This window comes from Hyla sarda (genome assembly GCF_029499605.1).
Source record: "Hyla sarda isolate aHylSar1 chromosome 1 unlocalized genomic scaffold, aHylSar1.hap1 SUPER_1_unloc_2, whole genome shotgun sequence".
In the NCBI taxonomy this organism is placed as follows: domain Eukaryota; kingdom Metazoa; phylum Chordata; class Amphibia; order Anura; family Hylidae; genus Hyla; species Hyla sarda.
The window spans coordinates 1,264,106-1,287,946 of NW_026607581.1; the positions used below are offsets into that span (position 1 = coordinate 1,264,106).

The 23,841-nt window shown below is 45.9% G+C and overlaps 2 protein-coding genes across 2 annotated transcripts in view; one reads left to right on the top strand and one right to left on the bottom strand.

The window, feature by feature from the left end:
- LOC130298052 (oocyte zinc finger protein XlCOF6-like) overlaps positions 1–11,249 on the top strand; it is a 76,302-nt gene extending 65,053 nt beyond the window's left edge. Inside the window, exon 8 of the mRNA XM_056550939.1 lies at positions 10,536–11,249. Within this exon, the coding sequence (XP_056406914.1) occupies positions 10,536–11,115 (580 nt within the window). The 3' untranslated portion in view covers positions 11,116–11,249. The remainder of the gene's footprint in view (positions 1–10,535) is intronic.
- LOC130298073 (zinc finger protein 271-like) overlaps positions 1–23,841 on the bottom strand; it is an 82,704-nt gene that overhangs the window by 12,185 nt on the left and 46,678 nt on the right. The window lies entirely within an intron of this gene.

The following is a 23,841-nucleotide window of genomic DNA, read 5'->3' on the forward strand; positions in this document are numbered from 1 at the left end:
CTCTTCTTCCCTTCAGGTTTCTCCAATCCAGGATCCTCTGCTGATATCTTCTATATAAGAGAATTCTCCTGGATGACCCATCAACCATGGAGAGAGACAGGAGCAAGATGGCCGACAGGATCCTAAACCTCACCTTACAGATACTCTTCCGGCTTACTGGAGAGGTGAGGGATTTTGGGAGTGATGTCACATGACCTCATTCTTATCTATGTAATCACAGATGGATATAACTGGAGAGGTGAGGGATTCTGGGAGTTATGTCACATGACCTCATTCTTATCTATGTAATAACAGATGGATATGACTGGAGAGGTGAGGGATTCTGGGAGTGATGTCACATGACCTCATTCTTATCTATGTAATCACAGATGGATATAACTGGAGAGGTGAGGGATTCTGGGAGTTATGTCACATGACCTCATTCTTATCTATGTAATAACAGATGGATATGACTGGAGAGGTGAGGGATTCTGGGAGTGATGTCACATGACCTCATTCTTATCTATGTAATAACAGATGGATATGACTGGAGAGGTGAGGGATTCTGTGAATGCATGTAGTGATATGAATGTGTCTCTCCATACACAGGATTACACAGTAGTGAAGAAGTCCTCTAGTGGGCGCTGTCGGGCCCCTGTGGGTGAAGAATGGGGAAGATCCCTGAGTCCAATCCCGGGGCCCCCACCTCACTCCCTGATACATGAGGAAATGGGTGAAATGAAGATTCTAGAACTTATCAACAAGATGATGGAGCTGCTGACTAGAGAGGTGACCCTGCTGGGACATTATACAGTAATGGAGGGGTCTGGTGATGACTGGAGAGGTGACACTGCTGGGATATTATACAGTAATGGAGGGGTCTGGTGAGGACTGGAGAGGTGACACTGCTGGGACATTATACAGTAATGGAGGGGTCTGGTGATGACTGGAGAGGTGACACTGCTGGGACATTATACAGTAATGGAGGAGTCTGGTGATGACTGGAGCGGTGACACTGCTGGGACATTATACAGTAATGGAGGGGTCTGGTGATGACTGGAGAGGTGACACTGCTGGGACATTATACAGTAATGGAGGGGTCTGGTGATGACTGGAGAGGTGACACTGCTGGGACATTATACAGTAATGGAGGGGTCTGGTGATGACTGGAGAGGTGACACTGCTGGGACATTATACAGTAATGGAGGGGTCTGGTGTTGACTGGAGAGGTGACACTGCTGGGACATTATACAGTAATGGAGGGGTCTGTGATGACTGGAGAGGTGACACTGCTGGGACATTATGCAGTAATGGAGGGGTCTGGTGATGACTGGAGAGGTGACACTGCTGGGACATTATACAGTAATGGAGGGGTCTGGTGATGACTGGAGAGGTGACACTGCTGGGACATTATATAGTAATGGAGGGGTCTGGTGATGACTGGAGAGGTGACACTGCTGGGACATTATACAGTAATGGAGGGGTCTGGTGATGACTGGAGAGGTGACACTGCTGGGACATTATACAGTAATGGAGGGGTCTGGTGATGACTGGAGAGGTGACCCTGCTGGGAATGCTGGGACATTATGCAGTAATGGAGGGGTCTGGTGATGACTGGAGAGGTGACACTGCTGGGACATTATACAGTAATGGGGGGGGTCTGGTGATGACTGGAGAGGTGACACTGCTGGGACATTATACAGTAATGGAGGAGTCTGGTGATGACTGGAGAGGTGACACTGCTGGGACATTATACAGTAATGGAGGGGTCTGGTGATGACTGGAGAGGTGACACTGCTGGGATATTATACAGTAATGGAGGGGTCTGGTGATGACTGGAGAGGTGACCCTGCTGGGAATGCTGGGACATTATGCAGTAATGGAGGGGTCTGGTGTTGACTGGAGAGGTGACCCTGCTGGGAATGCTGGGACATTATACAGTAATGGAGGGGTCTGGTGATGACTGGAGAGGTGACACTGCTGGGAATGCTGGGACATTATACAGTAATGGAGGGGTCTGGTGATGACTGGAGAGGTGACACTGCTGGGACATTATACAGTAATGGAGGGGTCTGGTGATGACTGGAGAGGTGACACTGCTGGGACATTATACAGTAATGGAGGGGTCTGGTGCTGACTGGAGAGGTGACACTGCTGGGAATGCTGGGACATTATACAGTAATGGAGGGGTCTGGGGATGACTGGAGAGGTGACACTGCTGGGACATTATCCAGTAATGGAGGGGTCTGGTGATGACTGGAGAGGTGACACTGCTGGGACATTATACAGTAATGGAGGGGTCTGGTGATGACTGGAGAGGTGACACTGCTGGGACATTATACAGTAATGAAGGGGTCTGGTGATGACTGGAGAGGTGACACTGCTGGGACATTATACAGTAATGGAGGGGTCTGGGGATGACTGGAGAGGTGACCCTGCTGGAACATTATACAGTAATGGAGGGGTCTGGGGATGACTGGAGAGGTGACACTGCTGGGACATTATACAGTAATGGAGGGGTCTGGTGATGACTGGAGAGGTGACACTGCTGGGACATTATACAGTAATGGAGGGGTCTGGTGATGACTGGAGAGGTGACACTGCTGGGACATTATACAGTAATGGAGGGGTCTGGTGATGACTGGAGAGGTGACCCTGCTGGGACATTATACAGTAATGGAGGGGTCTGGTGATGACTGGAGAGGTGACACTGCTGGGAATGCTGGGACATTATACAGTAATGGAGGGGTCTGGTGATGACTGGAGAGGTGACACTGCTGGGAATGCTGGGACATTATACAGTAACACCACTGGAGGGGTCGGGGTGATGACTGTATCATTATGTGTCAGGTTCCTATAAGGTGTCAGGACGTGGCGGTCTATTTCTCCATGGAGGAGTGGGAGTATGTAGAAGGACACAAGGATCAGTACAAGGATCAGGTGATGATGGAGGATCAGCAGCCCCTCACATCACCAGGTAATAGACATGACTATATACACACGTCCTCTCATTATTTGTATGTAAAGAATGAATTCAGTCTCTGTATGTGTTCCCTACAGTCAGAGCCAATAGGAGAACAGCACCAGAGAGGTGTCCCCGTCCTCTTCTTCCACAGGATGATCAGGTAGATGGAAATATTCCCTATGATCTGTAGAAGGGCTGTGAAGCTCTTGTGGTCAGTCCCCTCACCCTCCATGACTCCTCATCTCCTGCTCATCTATAACATCCCACGTGACTTCTCCTACTGTCTGATGACTTTTACTATATTTCTTCTATATCTTATGAATCAGGGTGAAGATCCAAACAATATTAATGCTCCAGAGACAGATGTGAGCGGTGATGAGCAGTATAAGGAGGACATTCCTACAGCGAAAGATCTGATCTATATTAATGCTACAGACATAAAGGAAGAAGAAGAGACAGATGTGAGTGGTGATGAGCAGTATAAGGAGGACATTCCTACAGGTAACCGCCCAGGTGAGTAGTAACCACTTAATGCAGAGAACAGTCACAGATTCTGCTCAGTTACCGGCTGTAATAATTTTTTTGGGACTCCGATTGAAAACAATAGTTTTTTTAATCAACTGGTGCTAAAAAGTTATTCAAAATTGTAAATTACTTCTATTTAAAAATCTTAAGCCTTCCAGTACTTATCAGCTGCTGTATGCTGCAGAGAAAGTTGTGTAGTTCTTTTCTGTCTGACCGCAGTGCTCTCTGCTGACACCTCTGTCCATGTCAGGAACTGTCCAGAGCAGGAGAGGTTAAAAATAAACAAATGTTTATCTCTAGGACAGGCTAGGTGGGCTCTCTTCCTCTTCTCCTGATTTTATTATGTGTCTCCTTTCTTCTTGGCACTAAGAACACTAAGGCCGGGTTCAAATGGCTGAAAATGTGCGGACTGAACACCCAGAAAACACGGGCGGACATTCCGCAGATTTAAAGCGTATCTGTCGTAGTTAAAAAAAAAAAAATGTTACCCGGTCCCTAATCCTGATCGTGTACATATATGTTTTATGTCTCTGGGATCTTTATTTCCAGAGATATAAGCATTTATCTGTTGCTCAGTTACTCTTTCATTGTGCAGGCTGGAGGGGGCGTGTCTGTCTCCCTCACAGTGATGACTCATCTGCTCTGAGATCGGGAGGAGCCTGGGCAGTCAGCCAACTCTACTCTGTAACCCTTTCCTCTCTGGTTTTATGCTCTGTCATGTTACACAGAGGAAGATGCTTGTAGCTTGCCTGCAGTAATCAGAAGACATTATGGCGAGTTCATAACAGGATAAAATGTATAAATATAAGAATAGATCTTTATAAAATTAGTGCAAGGATTGTATAGATAAAAGTACAGCATTTTTATCAATACGTTTTCTATCTGTTTTATATGTTCACACTGCGTATTTCCCGCTGAATTCCGTGCTGTGAACATTACCATCAGTGTGAATGGGTCTTCCGTGAGACCTGTTCACACTGCGGAATTTCAGCAGCGGAAATTGTTCCGCGCAAAGAAAGAACATGTTCATTCTTTGCGCATAAGTCCGCGAACACTGCATAGCCGTCAATGGTGACGGCGCAGTGTCGCACGGTCCTACCGCCGGCGGAATTCTGCGAGCGGAGATTCCGTTCACACTCCGTAGTATGAACATACCCTAAAGTTGGATACTAATCCACATAGCTGTCACTAGCTGGCACTGGAATTCCCCCACAATAGGTACAGGCACCAGAGTTCCCTCACATTAGCTACAGGCACCCGAGTTCCCCCACAGTAGCTCCAGGCACCAGAGTTCCCCCACAGTAGCTCCAGGCACCAGAGTTCCCCCACATTAGCTCCAGGCACCCGAGTTCCCCCACAGTAGCTACAGGCACCCGAGTTCCCCCACAGTAGCTACAGGCACCCGAGTTCCCCCACAGTAGCTACAGGCACCCGAGTTCCCCCACAGCAGCTACAGGCATCAGAGTTCCCCCACAGTAGGTACAGGCATCGGAGTTCCCCCACAGTAGGTACAGGCATCGGAGTTCCCCCACAGTAGGTACAGGTACCAGAGTTCCCCTACAGTAGGTACAGGCATCGGAGTTCCCCTACAGTAGGTACAGGCATCGGAGTTCCACCACAGTAGGTACAGGCATCGGAGTTCCCCCACAGTAGGTACAGGCACCAGAGTTCCCCTACAGTAGGTACAGGCATCGGAGTTCCCCCACAGTAGGTACAGGCACCAGAGTTCCCCCACAGTAGGTACAGGCACCGGAGTTCCCCCACTGTAGGTACAGGCACCAGAGTTCACCCTCAGCAGCTACAGGCATCAGAGTTCCCCCACAGCAGCTACAGGCATCAGGGTTCCTCCACAGCAGCTACAGGCATCAGGGTTCCCCCACAGTAAGCACATGCATCTGAGTTCCCCCACAGTAAACACAGGCATCTGAGCTCCCCAACAGTAATCACAGGAATCTGAGTTCCCCCACAGCAGCTACAGGCATCTGAGTTCCCCCACAGCAGCTACAGGCATCTGAGTTCCCCCACAGTAGCACAGTTTACCTACATTAGGTAGACGTTCCCCCACATTTGGTAGCCGCTCCCCCACATTAGGTAGCAGCTCCCCCCACAATAGTAGTTCACCCTCATTTGGTAGCAGCTCCCCCACAATAGCAGTTCCCCCACATTTGGTAGCAGCTCCCCCACATGTGGTAGCAGTTCCCCCACAATAGCAGCTCCCCCACAATAGCAGTCCCTCACATCTGGTAGCAGCTCCCCCACATGTGGTAGCAGTTCCCCCACAATAGCAGTTACCCCACATTAGGTAGCTGCTCCCACACAATAGCAGTTCCCCCACATTAGGTAGCAGCTTCTCCCACAATAGTAGCAGCTCCCCCACAATAGCAGTTCCCCCACATTTGGAAGCCACTCCCCCCACAATAGTAGCAGCTCCCCCACAATAGCAGTTCCCCCACATTTGGTAGCAGCTCCCCCACAATAGCAGTTCCCCCACATTTGGTAGCAGCTCTCCCACATGTGGTAGCAGTTCCCCCACAATAGCAGTTCCCCCACATTTGGTAGCAGCTCCCACACAATAGCAGTTCCCTCACATCTGGTAGCAGCTCTCCCACATGTGGTAGCAGTTCCCCCACAATAGCAGTTCCCCCACATTTGGTAGCAGCTCCCCCACAATAGCAGTTCCCCCACATTTGGTAGCAGCTCCCCCACATGTGGTAGCAGTTCCACCACAATAGCAGTTCCCCCACATTTGGTAGCAGCTCCCCCACAATAGCAGTTCTCCCACATCTGGTAGCAGCTCTCCCACATGTGGTAGCAGTTCCCCCACAATAGCAGCTCCCCCACATTTGGTAGCAGCTCCCCCACAATAGCAGTTCTCCCACATCTGGTAGCAGCTCCCCCACATGTGGTAGCAGTTCCCCCACAATAGCAGTTACCCCACATTAGGTAGCAGCTCCCACACAATAGCAGTCCCCCCACATTTGGTAGCCGCTCCCCCACAATAGTAGCAGCTCCCCCACAATAGCAGTTCCCCCACATTTGGCAGCCACTCCCCCCACAATAGTAGCAGCTCCCCCACATTTGGTAGCAGCTCTCCCACAATAGCAGTTCCCCCACATTTGGTAGCCGCTCCCCCACAATAGCAGTTTCTCCACATTAGGTAGCAGTTCCCCCACAATAGCAGCTCCCCCACATTAGGTAGCAGCTCCCCCACAATAGCAGTTCCCCCACATTAGGTAGCAGCTCCCCCATATTAGGTAGCAGTTCCCCCACATTTGGTACCAGCTCCCCCACAATAGCAGTTCCCCCTCATTTGGTAGCCGCTTCCCCACAATAGCAGTTCCCCCACATTGGGTAGCAGCTCACCCACAATAGCAGTTCCCCCACATTTGGTAGCCGCTCCCCCACAATAGCAGTTCCCCCACATTTGGTAGCAGTTCCCCCACATTAGGTCGAAACACACACAGACATACACAGACATACATACATACACAGACATACATACATACACACACAGACATACATACATACAGACATACATACATACATACATACACACAGACACACATACATACACAGACATGCATACATACACAGACATACATACAGACAGACATACACACCTACATACACAGACATACATACATACAGACAGACATACATACACAGACATACATACATGCACATACACACACATACATACATACACAGACAGACATACATACATACACAGACATACATACACAGACACACATACATACACATACGCACATACATACATACACAGACATACATACATACATACACAGACATACATACATACATACACAGACATGCATACACAGACATACATACACAGACACACATACATACACAGACATATATACATACAGACACACATGCATACACAAACATACATACATACATACACAGAAACACATACATACACACATACACAGACACACTCACCCGCCCTGCACAGTGCTTCTCTCCGGCGACGGACATCCCTGACATACAGTCACCACTTCAGCCCAACATACATACACAGACAAACATACACACATACACAGACATACATACATACATACAGACCTACATACATACATACACAGACACACATACATACAGACAGACATACATACATACACAGACAGACAGACAGACATACATACAGACACACATTCATACACAGACACACATACATACACAGACATACATACATACACAGACATACATACATACACACATACATACACAGACACACTCACCCGCCCTGCACAGTGCTTCTCTCCGGCGACGGACGTCCCTGACATCCTCTTGCATGGGCTGCCGGCGCTGTGGTGGAGGAGGTAGGAGCAGGTCTAACCGTAGCCCCGGGAGGGTGTTTGCTGGGGTCAGCGGCATCATGGAACGGGCATAGTAGAAGGATGGGGGGGGCGGTGCAGGTGCTGAATGTGCGGCCGCAGCTGAAAAAAAAGCCGCGGCGATCCCGAACAGCTCCCTGAGCTAACCGGCATGGTTTCACTTTCATTTTAGACGCGGCGTTCAACTTTGGACGCCGCATCTAAAGGGTTAATAGCGCGCGGCACCGCGATCAATGCCGCGTGCTATTAGCCACGGGTCCTGGGCTTGACCCGCTGTGGCCCCCCGTTATAGAACAGGAGCGGACTCAGGACATACAAGTACGCCCTGGGTCCTTAACAGGTTAAAGTTCCCGGTAGAGGGATGCACTGGGATTGAGATCCCGCGGGACCCAACCCAAAATATGCAGACGGTCAGGAGGCTGTTGCGTGCGGGCGGTCAGGCACTATGCCTGTGGGTCCCACAAATCCTGCATCAGCCTCCATATAGCTCGAAATGAGACAGTGGCTGACTGTCCCACACTCAGAGTGCTGCTCCCGGTAGTCTCCTCCCCCTCCCAGTAGTCTCCTCCCCCTCCCAGTAGTCTCCTCCCCCTCCCGGTAGTCTCCTCCCCCTCCCAGTAGTCTCCTCCCCCTCCCTGTAGTCTCCTCCCCCTCCCTGTAGTCTCCTCCCTCTGCCCCCACCCGCTGAGCTCATCCTGCCCTGGAGGATCGTGTACTGTACTCTCTCCATCTTTTCCTGTCAACAATACAAAGAGAATCCAAACTGACACCGATTTACATATATGTCCCTCATGGCTACATAGAGTCTAACAAGATCCTATTTTATAGCGGAAAAACTCAAACATAGACATAAAACCTGAAAGAAACAGAGGTGACACTGTGCCGCTTATATAAAATATTCTCCTCTGTTTGGTCGCTCGGCCTATTGTCTGAGGCCCTCACTTGGTCCAGATTATGAGACAGCTGTAATATATATTATATAAGCGGTACAGTGTGACCTCTGTTTCTTTCCTGTCAGCCCGGCAGGTCAGAGCCGCCACCAATGTTCACACACAGAGACATAAAGTGCGCTGTGCTCGTGCTGCTGCCCCCGCTGGGTGTGTAAGTGACTGCATCTTGGTGATCCTCCCAGTCAGGGCCTCTGCACTGCTATTCACAAGGGGGTTAATGCACTGCAGAGCATTGCACCCTAGTATCTTCTACAGACCCTAGAGTACAATGCTCTGCAGTCTGCACATACCCTATGGGAGCTATAACAAAAAGTAAAAAGTGTAAAAAAATTAACCCTTTCCCTTTAACCCCTTCCCTAATAAAAGCTTAAATCCCCCCATCCTTTCCCAAAAATCAAACCTGTATAAATTGGGTATCATTATAACCATATGGACCTACAGAATAAAGATATTTTACTGAAAAGTGCACTGCATAGAAATGGAAGCCCCCAAAAGTTACAAAATGGGGAGTATGTGCAGAGCATTGCACCCTTGTGTCTGTACATTACTATGTTAGTGGGCGGGATTGGACAAACATTTTAGAGGGAGCGGGCAGGAGTGGAGCAAACACCCTACGGGTGCGGACGGGATTGGACAAAAAAATAATTGGGAGCGGGCGGGAGTGGGATTGAACAACGAGTTCTGCGCAGGCTCTAGTTCCCGGTTTAGGTTGTATTGTGTCTGTAGTCAGTGACTGTGTTATGCAGCTGTCCTCACTCTGTATACATCATGCTGTGCTGAATGGGATTTTGTCATAGACTTCCATGCTCTGTACTTACACTGTACGTCTCTTTACTCACTTTTTACTAAAATAAGTTTAAATAAAAAAATTTAAAAAACGGAGTAAAAGATAACACTATGTTATACATATCGATCGTACCAACCTGATCTATGAGGAGAACAAGTCAATTTTACTGCACATGACATGATTGCTAGGACTCTGTCACTGCCGGGACTCTGCTATTGATACAGCCTGTCTATGGTCGGTTCTAATGGATCAATGCAGTAAATACTGTACTGATCTGTATGAGCAATCCAATGACTGCTCATACAAGTCCTATAAAAGGACCAAAAAGTGTAAAAAAAAAAAAAAAAAAAAAAAAAAAAAAATTCTAAAGATGCTTTTAAAAATGTAAATGACCCCCCCTCCCCCTCCAATAATATTTCAACTTTTTTGTTGTAAAAATGTAAAAGCTATTTTTGTCGTAATTGTTTTTAAAAAGTAGTAAAGTGTAACAAAAACTATGCAAATTAGATATCACTGTGTTTGTATGGACCGGACTTATATTTTAATGCACAGTTAATACAATATAAGATCGGTCCCACAAAAAACAAGCTCTAAAATGCAATGTAGACAGAAAAATAAAAGCGTTATGGGAGAGGAGGAAAAAATTAAGACACAAAAGTTAAAAATTCCTGGGTTGTTAAGGGGTTAATACTGATAATAAAATCTGTGTTATTCTCTGCAGATTCTTGTACCAGGAGATCAGAGGAGAATCTTATATCTTCAGATTATAAAGCAGATGATGATATCACACAAGATACATATGAAGAACATTCCATTATCCCAGATACACCCTCAGCCCTTCACAGCCAAGATCTGTCATCTCATCCTTATATACAGGTCCTGTCTTCTCATTCATCACAGGATGTTCAGCAAAATAAAAGCCACAGAAGGGGTGTTGGGCATCAACAAGCTCATACAGTATTTAAACTATATTCATGCTCAGAATGTGGGAAATGTTATATTTCTAAATCAGAGTTTGTTGTACATCAAAGAACTCACACAGGAGAGAAGCCATTTTTATGCTCAGAATGTGGGAAATGTTTTACTTCTAAATCAGTTCTTGTTAAACATAAAAAAACTCACACAGAAGAGAAGCCGTTTTCATGTTCAGAATGTGGGAAATGTTTTACTTTTAAATCACATCTTGTTAGACATCAAATAACTCACACAGGAGAGAAGCCATTTTCATGTGCAGAATGTGGGAAATGTTTTACTCTCAAACCAAATCTTTATAAACATCAAATAACTCACACAGGAGAGAAGCCATTTTCATGTTCAGAATGTGGTAAATGTTATACTGAGAAAGCAAATCTTGTTTACCATCAAAGAACTCACACAGGGGAGAAGCCATTCTCATGTGCAGAGTGTGGAAAATGTTTTGCTAAGAAATCAATTCTTGGTGAACATAAACGAACTCACACAGGGGAGAAGCCATTTCCATGTGCAGAATGTGGGAAATGTTTTACTCAGAAATCAAGTCTTGTTAAACATAAAATAACTCACACATGAGAGAAGTCAATTCAGAGCAGTAAATGATGCAGATAACACATCTATATATTATCCATGTACATAGGATATCTGACATTTATACATATATCATATACTGCATCTCCAAACTTGTTACCAATTGTTAATAAAAGTTTTCTTTCTTATATGATTTATTATTCTTATATTCATCTCCGCACACTGGATTTATAATAAATGTAATATTGTCCCTGAGGTTGTATATAGGGAATGTAACGCGTCAGTGTTGTCCCCGCCCCCTTCTCATTATGATTATAGAGACTTTAATTCAAGGCATCAGACAGGATCCGCGCGTCTCCCTTGAAGATCGTCTCTTCTGAACATAAGACGCTGCAGATACTTTTATTTATCACAAACCCTAGACGAGCGTTTCCCGTCTTGACGTCTATTTTCGGTCTCAGATCATAAAATCCATTTTTCTATATGAGAAGTCGTCAATATGTCAGCGTCCCCCGGGTTCAGTAAACATCGGTGTAATTCTTTTCCATTTCTTTGTCCTCCCCGGGGTATAAAATCCCTAGAGATCTGATCACATCTGGTACAAGATCTCTTTACTTCACACTTTGCGCCATTATTACACGGATTGAAGACCCAGTTACACGCTCGTAAATTCCCATATATGTCGTGGATTGGAAGGAAAAAGGTTCTTAAATCTTATATTTACCAATAATATTTTATATTTTACAGTCCGTCCCTATCATAGTACGGAATTGTTATTTTTCTTCTATCCGATGGTTATTTTGTAATTTTGTTATGATTCAGAAGAGACCACGTGTCCCGTATAGACGCTCACCCTGAAGACATTAGACGGCGGTTTTGTGTTTCCGGATTTACACACTTATTATAAAGCTTTTCCTTCGTCTGGATTATTAGAGCTCGTTCGCTCTTCTTTTTCTCCTCCTCCCCTTTATATTCCTCCTCATGTGGATATGGAATTCTCCTCAGTCCTTCCTTCTATAGGGCCCATTTTGTGGCCCCCGCACTCCTCCTTGGCCTCTCTAGTTCTTTCCTCTTTTATATATAACTTTGTCGGTATTACGAGACTGCTCTACGACTGATTCTGATTTCCCTTCTCCCCTAACCCCACTTTCTTTACTCCCTATGGTTATTACTAAACACATTTTCCCTCTTCCCCTTTGTGGGAACGTTTACATTCTTTTACGTTACGAGATTTATATTCTTCTACTAAGACTTTGGCCATAGAGGAATCTCAGGCTTTCTGGGGTTTTATAAGTAAATTTATTTTTACTCTCCAATGTTTTCAGCGTTATACTAACATACGTCCCTGAAATTGGTTAGAGAGATTGTATTTATTTCCTAAATAATAATAATATCTAAGCTTTATTCTTATCTGATTTCTTCTGCTCGTAATAGTAACCAAAATGCATCTTATACGAGAAGAGGAGCTGAATATCCAACTCTCTGAAGAACAGTGCGGATTTATCTCTAGCGCTCACGTGGCTCCTCCCCCTGTATTCTTATACAGGAGAGTTCATATAAGTTATATTGTCGGGGGTTTGGTACTCCTCCTCTCCTTTTGTCACATGGTATTCCAGAATCTTCTCAATGTTGGAGGTGTGGGAGTGAGTCATGGACTCTTTTACATATACAGGGGTCTTGCTTGAAAATTCAATCTTTCTGGCAGGTTATTTCGATTGCCATATATACTCGAGTATAAGCACCTTTTTTTCTGTGCAGAAAATGTCCCCCTTGGCTTAAACTCAAGTGGAAAAAAAAATAGTAGTGACATCAGTCCAGGCATTCAGGTTGAGGGGGAGCCATCCATCTTTACCAGGACGGCCCCGGACTCATCCAGGGTAGGGACACTGAAGGGACTGTCTGCGCAGGGACCGTCCGCATACCAGTGAGAAAAGTGAGCTGGTCTGGTCCATCCACCTTCTCCACTCTGGGCTGGCCCCGGAATAGTGATTCTGGGGTAGGGTCGCTGCTGCGCATTGAGGCCACCATGCAAGGACACCCCTGATGTCACGGAGTGTACCTTTCTCTACTGCCAGGCAACAGGAAAAGGTGATTAGACGATAAGCGAGGGGGATGATGACAGGAGGGGGATGGATGATGTTGCGGAGATGGATGATGACAGGAGGGGGATGAATGATGACGGGGAATGGGTGTTTGTGTCAGTGGATGATGACAGGAGGGGGATGAATGATGACAGGAGGGGGGATAGCTAATGACGGAGGATGGAATGATGATGGGGGGATGGGTGTTTGTTGCAGTGGGTGATCATAGGCTTATACTCAAATGAATATTTTTCTGAGGTTTTTGTGAAATTAGGGGCCTCGGCTTATACTTGAGTATATACAGTATTTTATTCGTTACAGCAAAGAAGATTAATTATACTCTGGAAATTGTTCTTCTTGTGGTTACTTCTTTGGATTTCTGTCCTATCTTGACTTGCTGAATCACACACCTAATATTGGTGACTAGACGTCTTATTCCGATATACTAGAGATCTTCTACCCCCTCCAACCATTTCACAGTGGTGCAACAAAAGTTCCCAGTTGTTCAAACTTGACGAACCTGTTTCATGGCAAAATTTCTTGAGCAATTCCCTGGAGACTTGTTCTCCTTAGATTACTTTTAGGACCTTTTCATTAAGTACCAGTAGAATCTCCCAATAGCGGACACTCACAGGGAATAAAAGTGTCCATTATTGAGATATGTCCCCTATTGGGAAAAAGGCTCCAAATTCTTCCTAAATGACTGAATACTGTCCTGTGCTAACTCCAGAGTGTAATTACCTATAAAACACAATAAAAAACAATATTACAGTAGAATCTCCCAGTGTCGTTTAATCACCCCCTGTATCATTCCCCCCCCCCCTTTTTTTTACCCTGTGCCATCTTATTCCCCTGTGCATTGTGCCTGATTATCCCCCTCCCTTACCCCCTGTGCCACATCATTTCCCCTTGATCCCCCTGAGCCATTTCATTCTCCCATTAGTACCTTCTGTATAAATTAATCTCCCCCTCTTTATAAAGTGGCAGAGGGGGTGATAAATATGCACAAAGGGTAATAAAGGGGTAATGAAATAGCACAGAGGGGGATCAAGAGGACATGATGTGGCACAGGGGGTAATAAAGGGAGGGGTGATTTGTCACAGGGGAAATAAAGTGGCACAGGGGGCCAGTCATCTTATTTGGATATGGGATGAGATGTCTAGGGGCGGAGTACCCCTAAGTAAGTCCATTCTTTATTCATTCTTTGACCATCCTTCATGATCAGTTATGTCCCCTTATGACTAACGTCTGTTATTTTTGACGGGACAAATAAAGGTGCATGCACTAATTTTTGTCCCGTCAAAAATAACGTTGGATTAACAGACGTTAAAATTTTAATATTGAAGTGTATGGATGATGAATGTTCACAAATGACATCCGTTAGCACCCAGTATTTTTATATTCCGTTATGATCCGTTATTGCTACTGAGCATGCTCCGTACAGCGTCACAACCAGAAGGGGTTAAAACGGACATAAAATAACGGACTATAACGGTGCATGACGGATGAAATAATGGGTAGTAATGGATGGGATATGTCAATTATTTTGATAGAATGCCGTTATAATAATGTACATTGGGCATCAGTTATCACCCGATATGTTCAGTTATTGTATCTATTTTTTAATGATCTGTTTTTGCTGAATAACGAGTGTCAGAAGGCAGGAAGATGGCGGTAGTGTGAAAGAAGCCTAACGTGTCATGTGACTAGGCGGCACTATAATAGCGTCACACTCCATCTCATTATCTTTTTGTAATTTGTAATTTATCACCTTGTTCTATCATTTTCCATTACTTGCCTCTAGGTATATTATCTGGGTCACATGACATTTCACCTCTCTTTATCATGTCCAGAGTCCTGATGTGGAGTCAACAGTTTGTAGGGTTTGTGGTATAATGATTCCTATACGGAGAATTACAGGGTTTGTGGTATAATGATTCCTATACGGAGAATTATAGGGTTTGTGGTATAATGATTCCTATACGGAGAATATGTTCTGATACATGGTGGTTTTCCACATCCTGGTCCTTGTGTATTAGACTGAAAATAGTTCTTAGTGTCGGCACCGCAGTGGGCGCAGCTATAAGGCAGGTGGATATAGGATCATCCGCACTCAGCACATTCTTCACACAAAAGTGCCAAACGATCAGAATTTGTCCACATGTGTCCATAGTTCTCAGGATACACCAGTAATTTAATAATCTGTGAGGGATCTGGTGCCAAAAAATATAAGTCCTGAGGTAAAAATCCTGATGAGTGTCGGATGTTTTATGTGGTATCTGGTGAGGTCACTTTGGTACAAGGACTGGCATGGATCCACATAGGCTTTCCTTCCTATTACTGAGGTGGTTGTTGTCAGCAGGACTTGGAAATGCTGGTCACATGGAGGTCAGGACTCTTTGTGTCTCTTTATCACCACCCGATCTCCAGGATCTAGATCAGGAGTTTTACCATCTGGAATAGAATAAAGACTTGTGTATGCGCTTGTTGTACGCGCTTGTGTACGGCCGCACATAGCTAGATAGGTGACTGTGTTACATCTGCAGTAGCTGTGGACAGTACAACCCTGTTCTAGGAGCACAACCAAAAAGTGTCCCATAAGGAGACAACCCGCTGCTTCTTCATAACATCGTTCATAAGGTTGTAAAAGACCTGAGTCCATAAAGGTCAATCCATATCCCTATTGTGTCCCTACTTTGCTGACCCAGAGGAAGGCAAAAAACCCTTATGAGGCTGATTCCCATCGCCCCATGACGGGGGAAAATTCCTTCCCAACTCCAAATTGGTGTTCGACCGATTATCGGTATGGCCGATATTATCGGCCGATAATCACGATTTTGGGCATTATCGGTATTGGCAATTATCTTGCCGATAAGCCGATAATGCCCCGCCCCCTGCACCGCCCCCACCGCCCCGCGACCGCCACCCCCTCGACCCGCCGCACCGCCGACCCACCGCACCGCGTCGCACCCCCCACCGTGATGCTAGGCGGTATACCGGTATGGATTTTTTCCCATACCCCCACCCTCCCAGTCAATAAAAAAATTAAACTTACCCGTAATGGGGGTGGTCCGGGCCATCCATCCATCGTTCCTGTAGTGTCCGGGGGCGTTCCGGGTGGAGGGTGGTCCGGTCCGGGCTGTCCTTCTTCTCCCACGGTCTTCTTCTCCACTCCGGGCAGGCTCCGGCCTAGTACGCTGCATAGACGCCGCTACGCCGTGACGTCAGGTGCGTCGCTGCGCACGGGCGTCACTGCGCAGCGGCGTCTATGCAGCGTACTAGGCCGGAGCCTGCCCAGAGTGGAGGAGATGACCGCCGGAGAAGGACAGCCCGGACCGGACCACCCTCCACCCGGAACGCCCCCGGACACTACAGGAACGATGGATGGATGGCCCGGAGCACCCTGGCAGGTAGGGGCGAGAAGCGGGTGGTGGCGGCGGCGGCCTATGGCCCCGCAAAAGCCACTGCAGATCATTGATTTAAAGCGCCCGCTTTAAATCAATGATCTGCAGCTGTGTTGCAGGGGGCTAAATAGCCGATAACTTATACCGGAATATCGGTATAAGTTATCGGCTATCGGCCCTAACCTGCACTGATTATCGGTATCGGCCCTAAAAAACAGATATCGGTCGATCCCTACTCCAAATATCAGAATAAATTCCTCAATCAATGTTCTGTCCCAATAAATCTATAAACTGCTCCTATTACCTGCATCCAGTAAAGTGTAATCTCCATCACTATCAATAACTTCTGGAACTACCTACCATATCCTTCACAATCTGCCCTGCTGCCATCTTTACATCGGCATTTCCCCCCGGATAGGCCTTAGGCCAACCTGAAAAGAGATCCACACACACACCAAAAAGTATTCATACCCTCCTCACAAGGAGACCGGAATATAGTCTATCTGCAGTCGCCAAAACGGGTAAAGCGCTACGTTTAGGAGGCACCTGCACTGCTTTCCCTACATTAGGTCTTGCACAGGTCATGCCGGCCGGTGTTTACCTGGTGACCACTGTGGTAAATCCTGAGGCTATCCAGTGATCATTCACCAGTGATATTATAGTCATTTTCCAGTCGTGGGTGACTCCATGAGTCTCCGGGGCCTTCATTGGGCACAGAACCTTTGGTAGACAGATTTTATCCTTGTTGTTTTTATACAGACCGGTATCATTCAGGGCAGCTCGTTGCTTTACCCACTTGCCCTCCTCGGTGCCTCTGGAGACCTGTTAAGATGGTTGCGTCAACCACATCAGGTCCATTGTGCTTTTCTTACCTGTAATGGAGAAACAGACTTGTCCTGGGCCCTCGGCCCCTTAGCAGATTGTTAAACTGCTTTGTCAGTAATATCCTATCCTCTTGTCTGCTCAGCAGAAAGTGAGAACATTAAAGGGACACTCTGGTGCTAGACGGATGGAAATGTGAGAGAATATGTTTTATTTAGCCGTGTTGTTCAGGTGCCTTGAGCTTTAAAGGGGTACTCCACTGCCCCAGCGTTCGGAACATTATGTTCCGAACGCTTGGATCAGGCAGCGGGAATCATGACATCACGGCCACACTCCTTGTGACATCACGCCAGGCTCCCTAAATGCAAGTCTATTGGAGGGGGCGTGGCATGAAATCACGAGGGGCGTGGCCATGACGTCACGGCCCCGCCGCCAGCACGCAGTGTTCAAAACGAATGCCGGATGCTGCACAGAGATCGAAGATCTTATCCTCTATCCTTTGGATAGATAGATTTGGATAGGAGATAAGATGTCTAGGGGCGGAGTACCCCTTTAAATGATGTCTAACAAGTCCTTCCCTTGAATGGAGAGCGCACAGCTGGCTTCAGCCCCTCAGAGAGCTGGGAACCAACCATAGAGCCACCTGGTTAATTCTTCTCCGCACTTCATCCGAATACAACTTGTTCTTCCCTCTATAACCTAAGGAAGGACCCTGTGTAGAGTAGGAGACCCCACTAATCTAACACCTATAGGATCAGAATGTCCTAGAAGCCAGAAGATAGAAGTGATTTTATATGTCTAATCTGCTCGTGTCCTGTTACCTTGTAGCCATATATGAGACTCTTTACCTCCCATGTAAAATTATAGAGATGACATCGCTGGATCGGTGACTTCGTTATAAAAGAAAAACTTTTTTTTCCCCCAATGTCTCTTTTATTGTTAACAAAAGAAAAAAAAAAGTAACAAATCATCGTTACACCACAATAATATTCATATTGCCCCAATAATACAAAAATTACAAACAAAAAATCTTTATAATAAAAAAGAAAGAAATAGATAAACCCGACATCTTGGATAAGACATAATAAATAATTATTTAATGAAAAGGTTCTAATTTAAATATGGCGCAACAACATATTTATAATGCAGCATACTACATACGGGGGAGTACTGGAGAAAGACCTGGATTTCTTTTTCTAGACAAATATGTCCCTAGATACACGTCCTGCGCTCCTCTGGATCACTGGCGTACATTAGAGGGTCGTTTATTAAACTTGGACATGCGTACAAGAAACAAGATAACACACGACTAGATGTTAAAGGGATACTCCGCTCCCCATTTAGTTCTCAACACTGAGTGCAGGCTTCTGTGGTTGCCCCGCCCCCTTGTAATGTCCCCCCCCCTGCCCCCTCAATGCAAGTCTACAGAGACGGGCGGGCGACCACAGAAGCCTGCACCCAGTGTTTGGGAATAAATGTTCCGGACGCTGGGGAGTGGAGTATCCCTTTAACCCCTTAAGGACGCTGGACGTTCTCAAACGGCCCCTTTTCCGAGTCCTTAAGGACGAGTCCTGTCAAATCCCGGCCCCCCGCCGCTAGCTGGAGTGGAGCCGGTGCCGGATGCCTGCTGAAATCGTTCAGCAGGCATCGCGGCATATCGCCCAGGGGGGTCATTATGCCCCCCCATGTCGGCGATGGCTGCAGATCGCTTGACAATTCAGCCCAGCGATCTGCGGCAGATTCCGGGTCAATCAGGTCTCCAGTGACCCGGTGACCCGGAATTACAGGCTGTTCGGGGCCGTCTCTGACGGCCCCGAACAGCCAGAGCCTGCAGGGGTGAGGTGGCACTGGTGCCACCTCACGAACGCCCTGATTCGTCGGCCGGTTTACCGGCCGACCAATCAGGGCACCTGCTGCGGGTGTCACAACCTGCTCCGCCCCTCTTCCGGAGCATGTGAGCGGGACGTGGACCTCGGGAGCTGGGGACCCCGATCCCCGGCGTTAATGTTGGGATCGGGGCCCCAGGAGCGGCGGCAGCAACAACTAGGGACTGACCTGTGTCCTGGAGCAGCAGTAGGAGGTGAGTGACAGCTCCCAGCATGCAAAAAGGGCATGCTGGGAGCTGTAGTTATGCAACAGCAGGAGGCAGACCACCACAACTCCCAGCATTCCCTTATGGGCATGCTGGGACTTATAGTTTTGCAACAGCTGGAGGCACATTTTTTCTATGGAAAAGTGTACCTTCAGCTGTTGTATCACTACATCTCCCAGCATGCCCTTCTGTGATCAATACATGCTGGGAATTGTAGTTTTGCAACAGCTGGAGGCACACTGGTTGGAAAATACTGAGTTAGGTAACAGAACCTAGCTGAAGGTTTTCCAACCAGTGTGCCTCCAGCTGTTGCAAAACTACAACTCCCAGCATGTACTGACAGACTGAGAATGCTGGGAGTTGTAGTTTTGCAACAGCTGGAGGCACACTGGTTGGAAAATACTGAGTTAGGTAACAGAACCTAACTGAAGGTTTTCCAACCAGTGTGCCTCCAGCTGTTGCAAAAGTACAACTCCCAGCATGCACAGTCTATCAGTACATGCTGGGAGTTGTAGTTTTGAAACAGCTGGAGGTTTGCCCCCCCATGTGAACGTACAGGGTACATTCACACTGGCGGGTTTACAGTAAGTTTTCTGCTTCAAGTATGAGCTGTGGCAAATTTTTTGCCGCAGCGCAAACTCCTAGCGGTAAATTCACTGTAAACCTCCGCCAGTGTGAACGTACCCTAAAAACACTACACTACACTACACTAACACATAATAAAGGGTAAAACACTACATATACACCCTTTACACTGTCCCCCCAACAAAATAAAAAAACGTATTGTACGGCAGTGTTTCCAAAACAGAGCCTCCAGCTGTTGCAAAACAACAACTCACAGCATTTCCGGACAGCCAATGACTGTCCAGGCATGCTGGGAGTTTAGCAACAGCTGGAGACACCCTGTTTGGGAATCACTGGCGTAGAATACCCCTATGTCCACCCCTGTGCAATCCCTAATTTAGTCCTCAAATGCACATGGCGCTCTCTCACTTCAGAGCCCTGTCGTATTTCAAGGAAACAGTTTAGGGCCACATATGGAGTATCTCCGTACTCGGGAGAAATTGCACTACTAATTTTGGGGGCTTTTTTTTTCCTTTTACCCCTTATGAAAAAGAAAAGTTGGGGTCTACACCAGCCTGTTAGTGTAAAAAAAAAAAAAAATTTTACACTAACATGCTGGTGTTGTCCTTTACTTTTTATTTTCACGGGAGGTAAAAGGAGAAAAAGACCACCAAAATTTGTAACGCAATTTCTCCTGAGTACGGAAATACCCCATATGTGGGCGTAAAATGCTCTGCGGACGCACAACAAGGCTCAGGAGTGAGAGTGCACCATGTACATTTGAGGCCTAAATTGGTGATTTGCACAGGGGTGGCTGATTTTACAGCGGTTCTGACATAAACCCCAAAAAATAAATACCCACATGTGACCCCATTTTGGAAACAACACCCCTCACGGAATGTAACAAGGGGTATAGTGAGCCTTTACACCCCACAAATTTTCATTAAAGTTGGATGGGAAAATGAAAAAATATATTTTTTTTCACTAAAATGCTGGTGTCACCCTAAATTTTTCATTTTCTAGCGGTAAAATAAAAAAAATCCCCCCAAAATTCATAACCCCATTTCTTCTGAGTAAGAACATACCCCATATGTGGATGTAAAGTGCTCTATGGGTGCACTACAATGCTCAGAAGAGAAGGAGCGCCATTGGGATTTTGAAGAGAAAATTTGTCCGGAATTGAAGGCCACGTGTGTTAACAAAGCCCCCATGGTACCAGAACAATGGACCCCCCCCATATGTGACCCCATTTTGGAAACTACACCCCTCATGTAATGTAATAAGGGGTACAGTGAGCATTTACGCCCCACAGGTGTCTGACAGATTTTTGGAACAGTGATCCGTGAAAATGAAAAATGTAATTTTCCATTTGCAGAGCCCACTGTTCCAAAGATCTGTCAAACGCCAATGGGGTGTAAATGCTCACTGCACCACTTATTAAATTCTGTGAGGGGTGTAGTTTCCAAAATAGGGTCACATGTGGGGGGGGTCCACGGGGGGCTTTGTAAATGCACTTGGCCCCTGACTACCATTCCAAACGAATTCTCTTTCCAAAAGCTCAATGGTGCTCCTGCTCTTCTGAGCATTGTAGTTCGCCCGTAGTGCACTTCAGGTCAACTTATGGGGTACCTCCATACTCAGAAGAGATGGGGTTACAAATTTTGGGGGGTATTTTCTGCTATTAACCCTTGCAAAAATGTGAAATTTGGGGGGAAACACATTTTAGTGGAAAAAAAAATATTTTTTTTTACATATGCAAAATTCGTGAAACCCCTGTGGGGTATTAAGGCTCACTTTATTCCTTGTTACGTTCCTCAAGGGGTCTAGTTTCCAAAATGGTATGCCATGTGTGTTTTTTTTTTTTGCTGTTCTGGCACCATAGGGGCTTCCTAAATGCGACATGTCCCCCGAGCAAAATTTGCTCTCAAAAAGCAAAATATCACTCCTTCTCTTTTGAGCATTGTAGTTCGTCCGTAGTGCACTTCAGGTCAACTTATGGGGTACCTCCATACTCAGAAGAGATGGGGTTACACATTTTGGGGGGTATTTTCTGCTATTAACCCTTGCAAAAATGTGAAATTTGGGGGGGGGAAACACACATTTTAGTGAAAAAAATATATATTTTTTTTACATATGCAAAAGTCGTGAAACACCTGTGGGGTATTAAGGTATTAAGGCTCACTTTATTCCTTGTTACGTTCCCCAAGGGGTCTAGTTTCCAAAATGGTATGCTATGTGTTTTTTTTTGCTGTTCTGGCACCATAGGGGCTTCCTAAATGCAACATGCCCCCCAAAAACCATTTCTGAAAAACGTACTCTTCAAAATCCCCTTGTCGCTCCTTCGCTTCTGAGCCCTCTACTGCGCCCGCCGAACAATTTACATAGACATATGAGGTATGTGCTTACTCGAGAGAAATTGGGCTACAAAAACAAGTATACATTTTCTCCTTTTACCCCTTATAAAAATTCAAAAATTGGGTTTACAAGAACATGCGAGTGTAAAAAATGAAGATTGTGAATTTTCTCCTTCACTTTGCTGCTACTGAAACACATAAAGGGTTAAAACACTTACTGATTGTCATTTTGAATACTTTGGTAGTGTAGTTTTTATAATGGGGTCATTTGTGGGGTATTTCTAATATGAAGACCCTTCAAATCCACTTCAAACCTGAACTGGTCCCTGAAAAAAAGCGAGTTTGAAAATATTGTGAAAAATTGGAAAATTGCTGCTGAACTTTGAAGCCCTCTGGTGTCTTCCAAAAGTAAAAACACATCAATTTTATGATGGAAACATAAAGTAGACATATTGTATATGTGAACCAAAAATTTTTTTGGGGAATATCAATTTTTCCTTACAAGCAGAGAGCTTCAAAGTTAGAAAAATGCAAAATTTTCAATTTTTTCATCAAATTTTGGAATTTTTCACCAAGAAAGGATGCAAGTTACCACAAAAATTTACCACTATGTTAAAGTAGAATATGTCCCGAAAAAACAATCTCGGAATCAGAATGATAACTAAAAGCATCCCAGAGTTATTAATGTTTAAAGTGACAGTGGTCAGAATTGCAAAAAATGGCCGAGTCCTTAAGGTGTAAAAGGGCTCAGTCCTTAAGGGGTTAAGTGGTGCAGCAAGTCACGCAGGCCGGGATGTAACAAGTTAAACTTTCCTGGCATACAGGTCCAAGCTTTAGGCTATAATCCCCACCATTTTCTATAACAATAATGGCTGGAACATTAAACTGTGCACAAAAAGCCATTTCCCCATTACATTTATAGGGATTCTACAGGAAATATTTGCTCCTTTTGGGACAGATTTTTGAGCCTTTTTTGGGGCCTTTTCTATCCCAGAAATGGTGATAAAACATAGTGGGAAGATATTGGTATTGTGAAGCAGCCGGCATGGTTCTTAGTTGTGTAATGTGTCCAGTAGGGGGCGAGAGTCACACTGGGGAGATTTATCAAAACCCTTCAATCAGATCGCTTCTTTCATTTTTACCAGATCATTAGGGGGGCAGTGTCATAGATCATTATGGGGCAGTGGTGCAGATCGTTAGGGCAGTAGTGCAGATCATTAGAGGGCAGTGGTGCAGATCATTAGGGGGGCAGTGGTGCAGATAATTAGCGGGCAGTGTCAAAGATCATTAGGGGACAGTGGTGGAGATCATTAGGGCAGTAGTGCAGATCATTAGGGGGCAGTGTCAAAGATCATTAGGGGGCAGTGGTGCAGATCATTAGGGGGCAGTAGTGCAGATCATTAGGGGGGCAGTGGTGCAGATCATTAGGGCAGTAGTGCAGATCATTAGGGGGC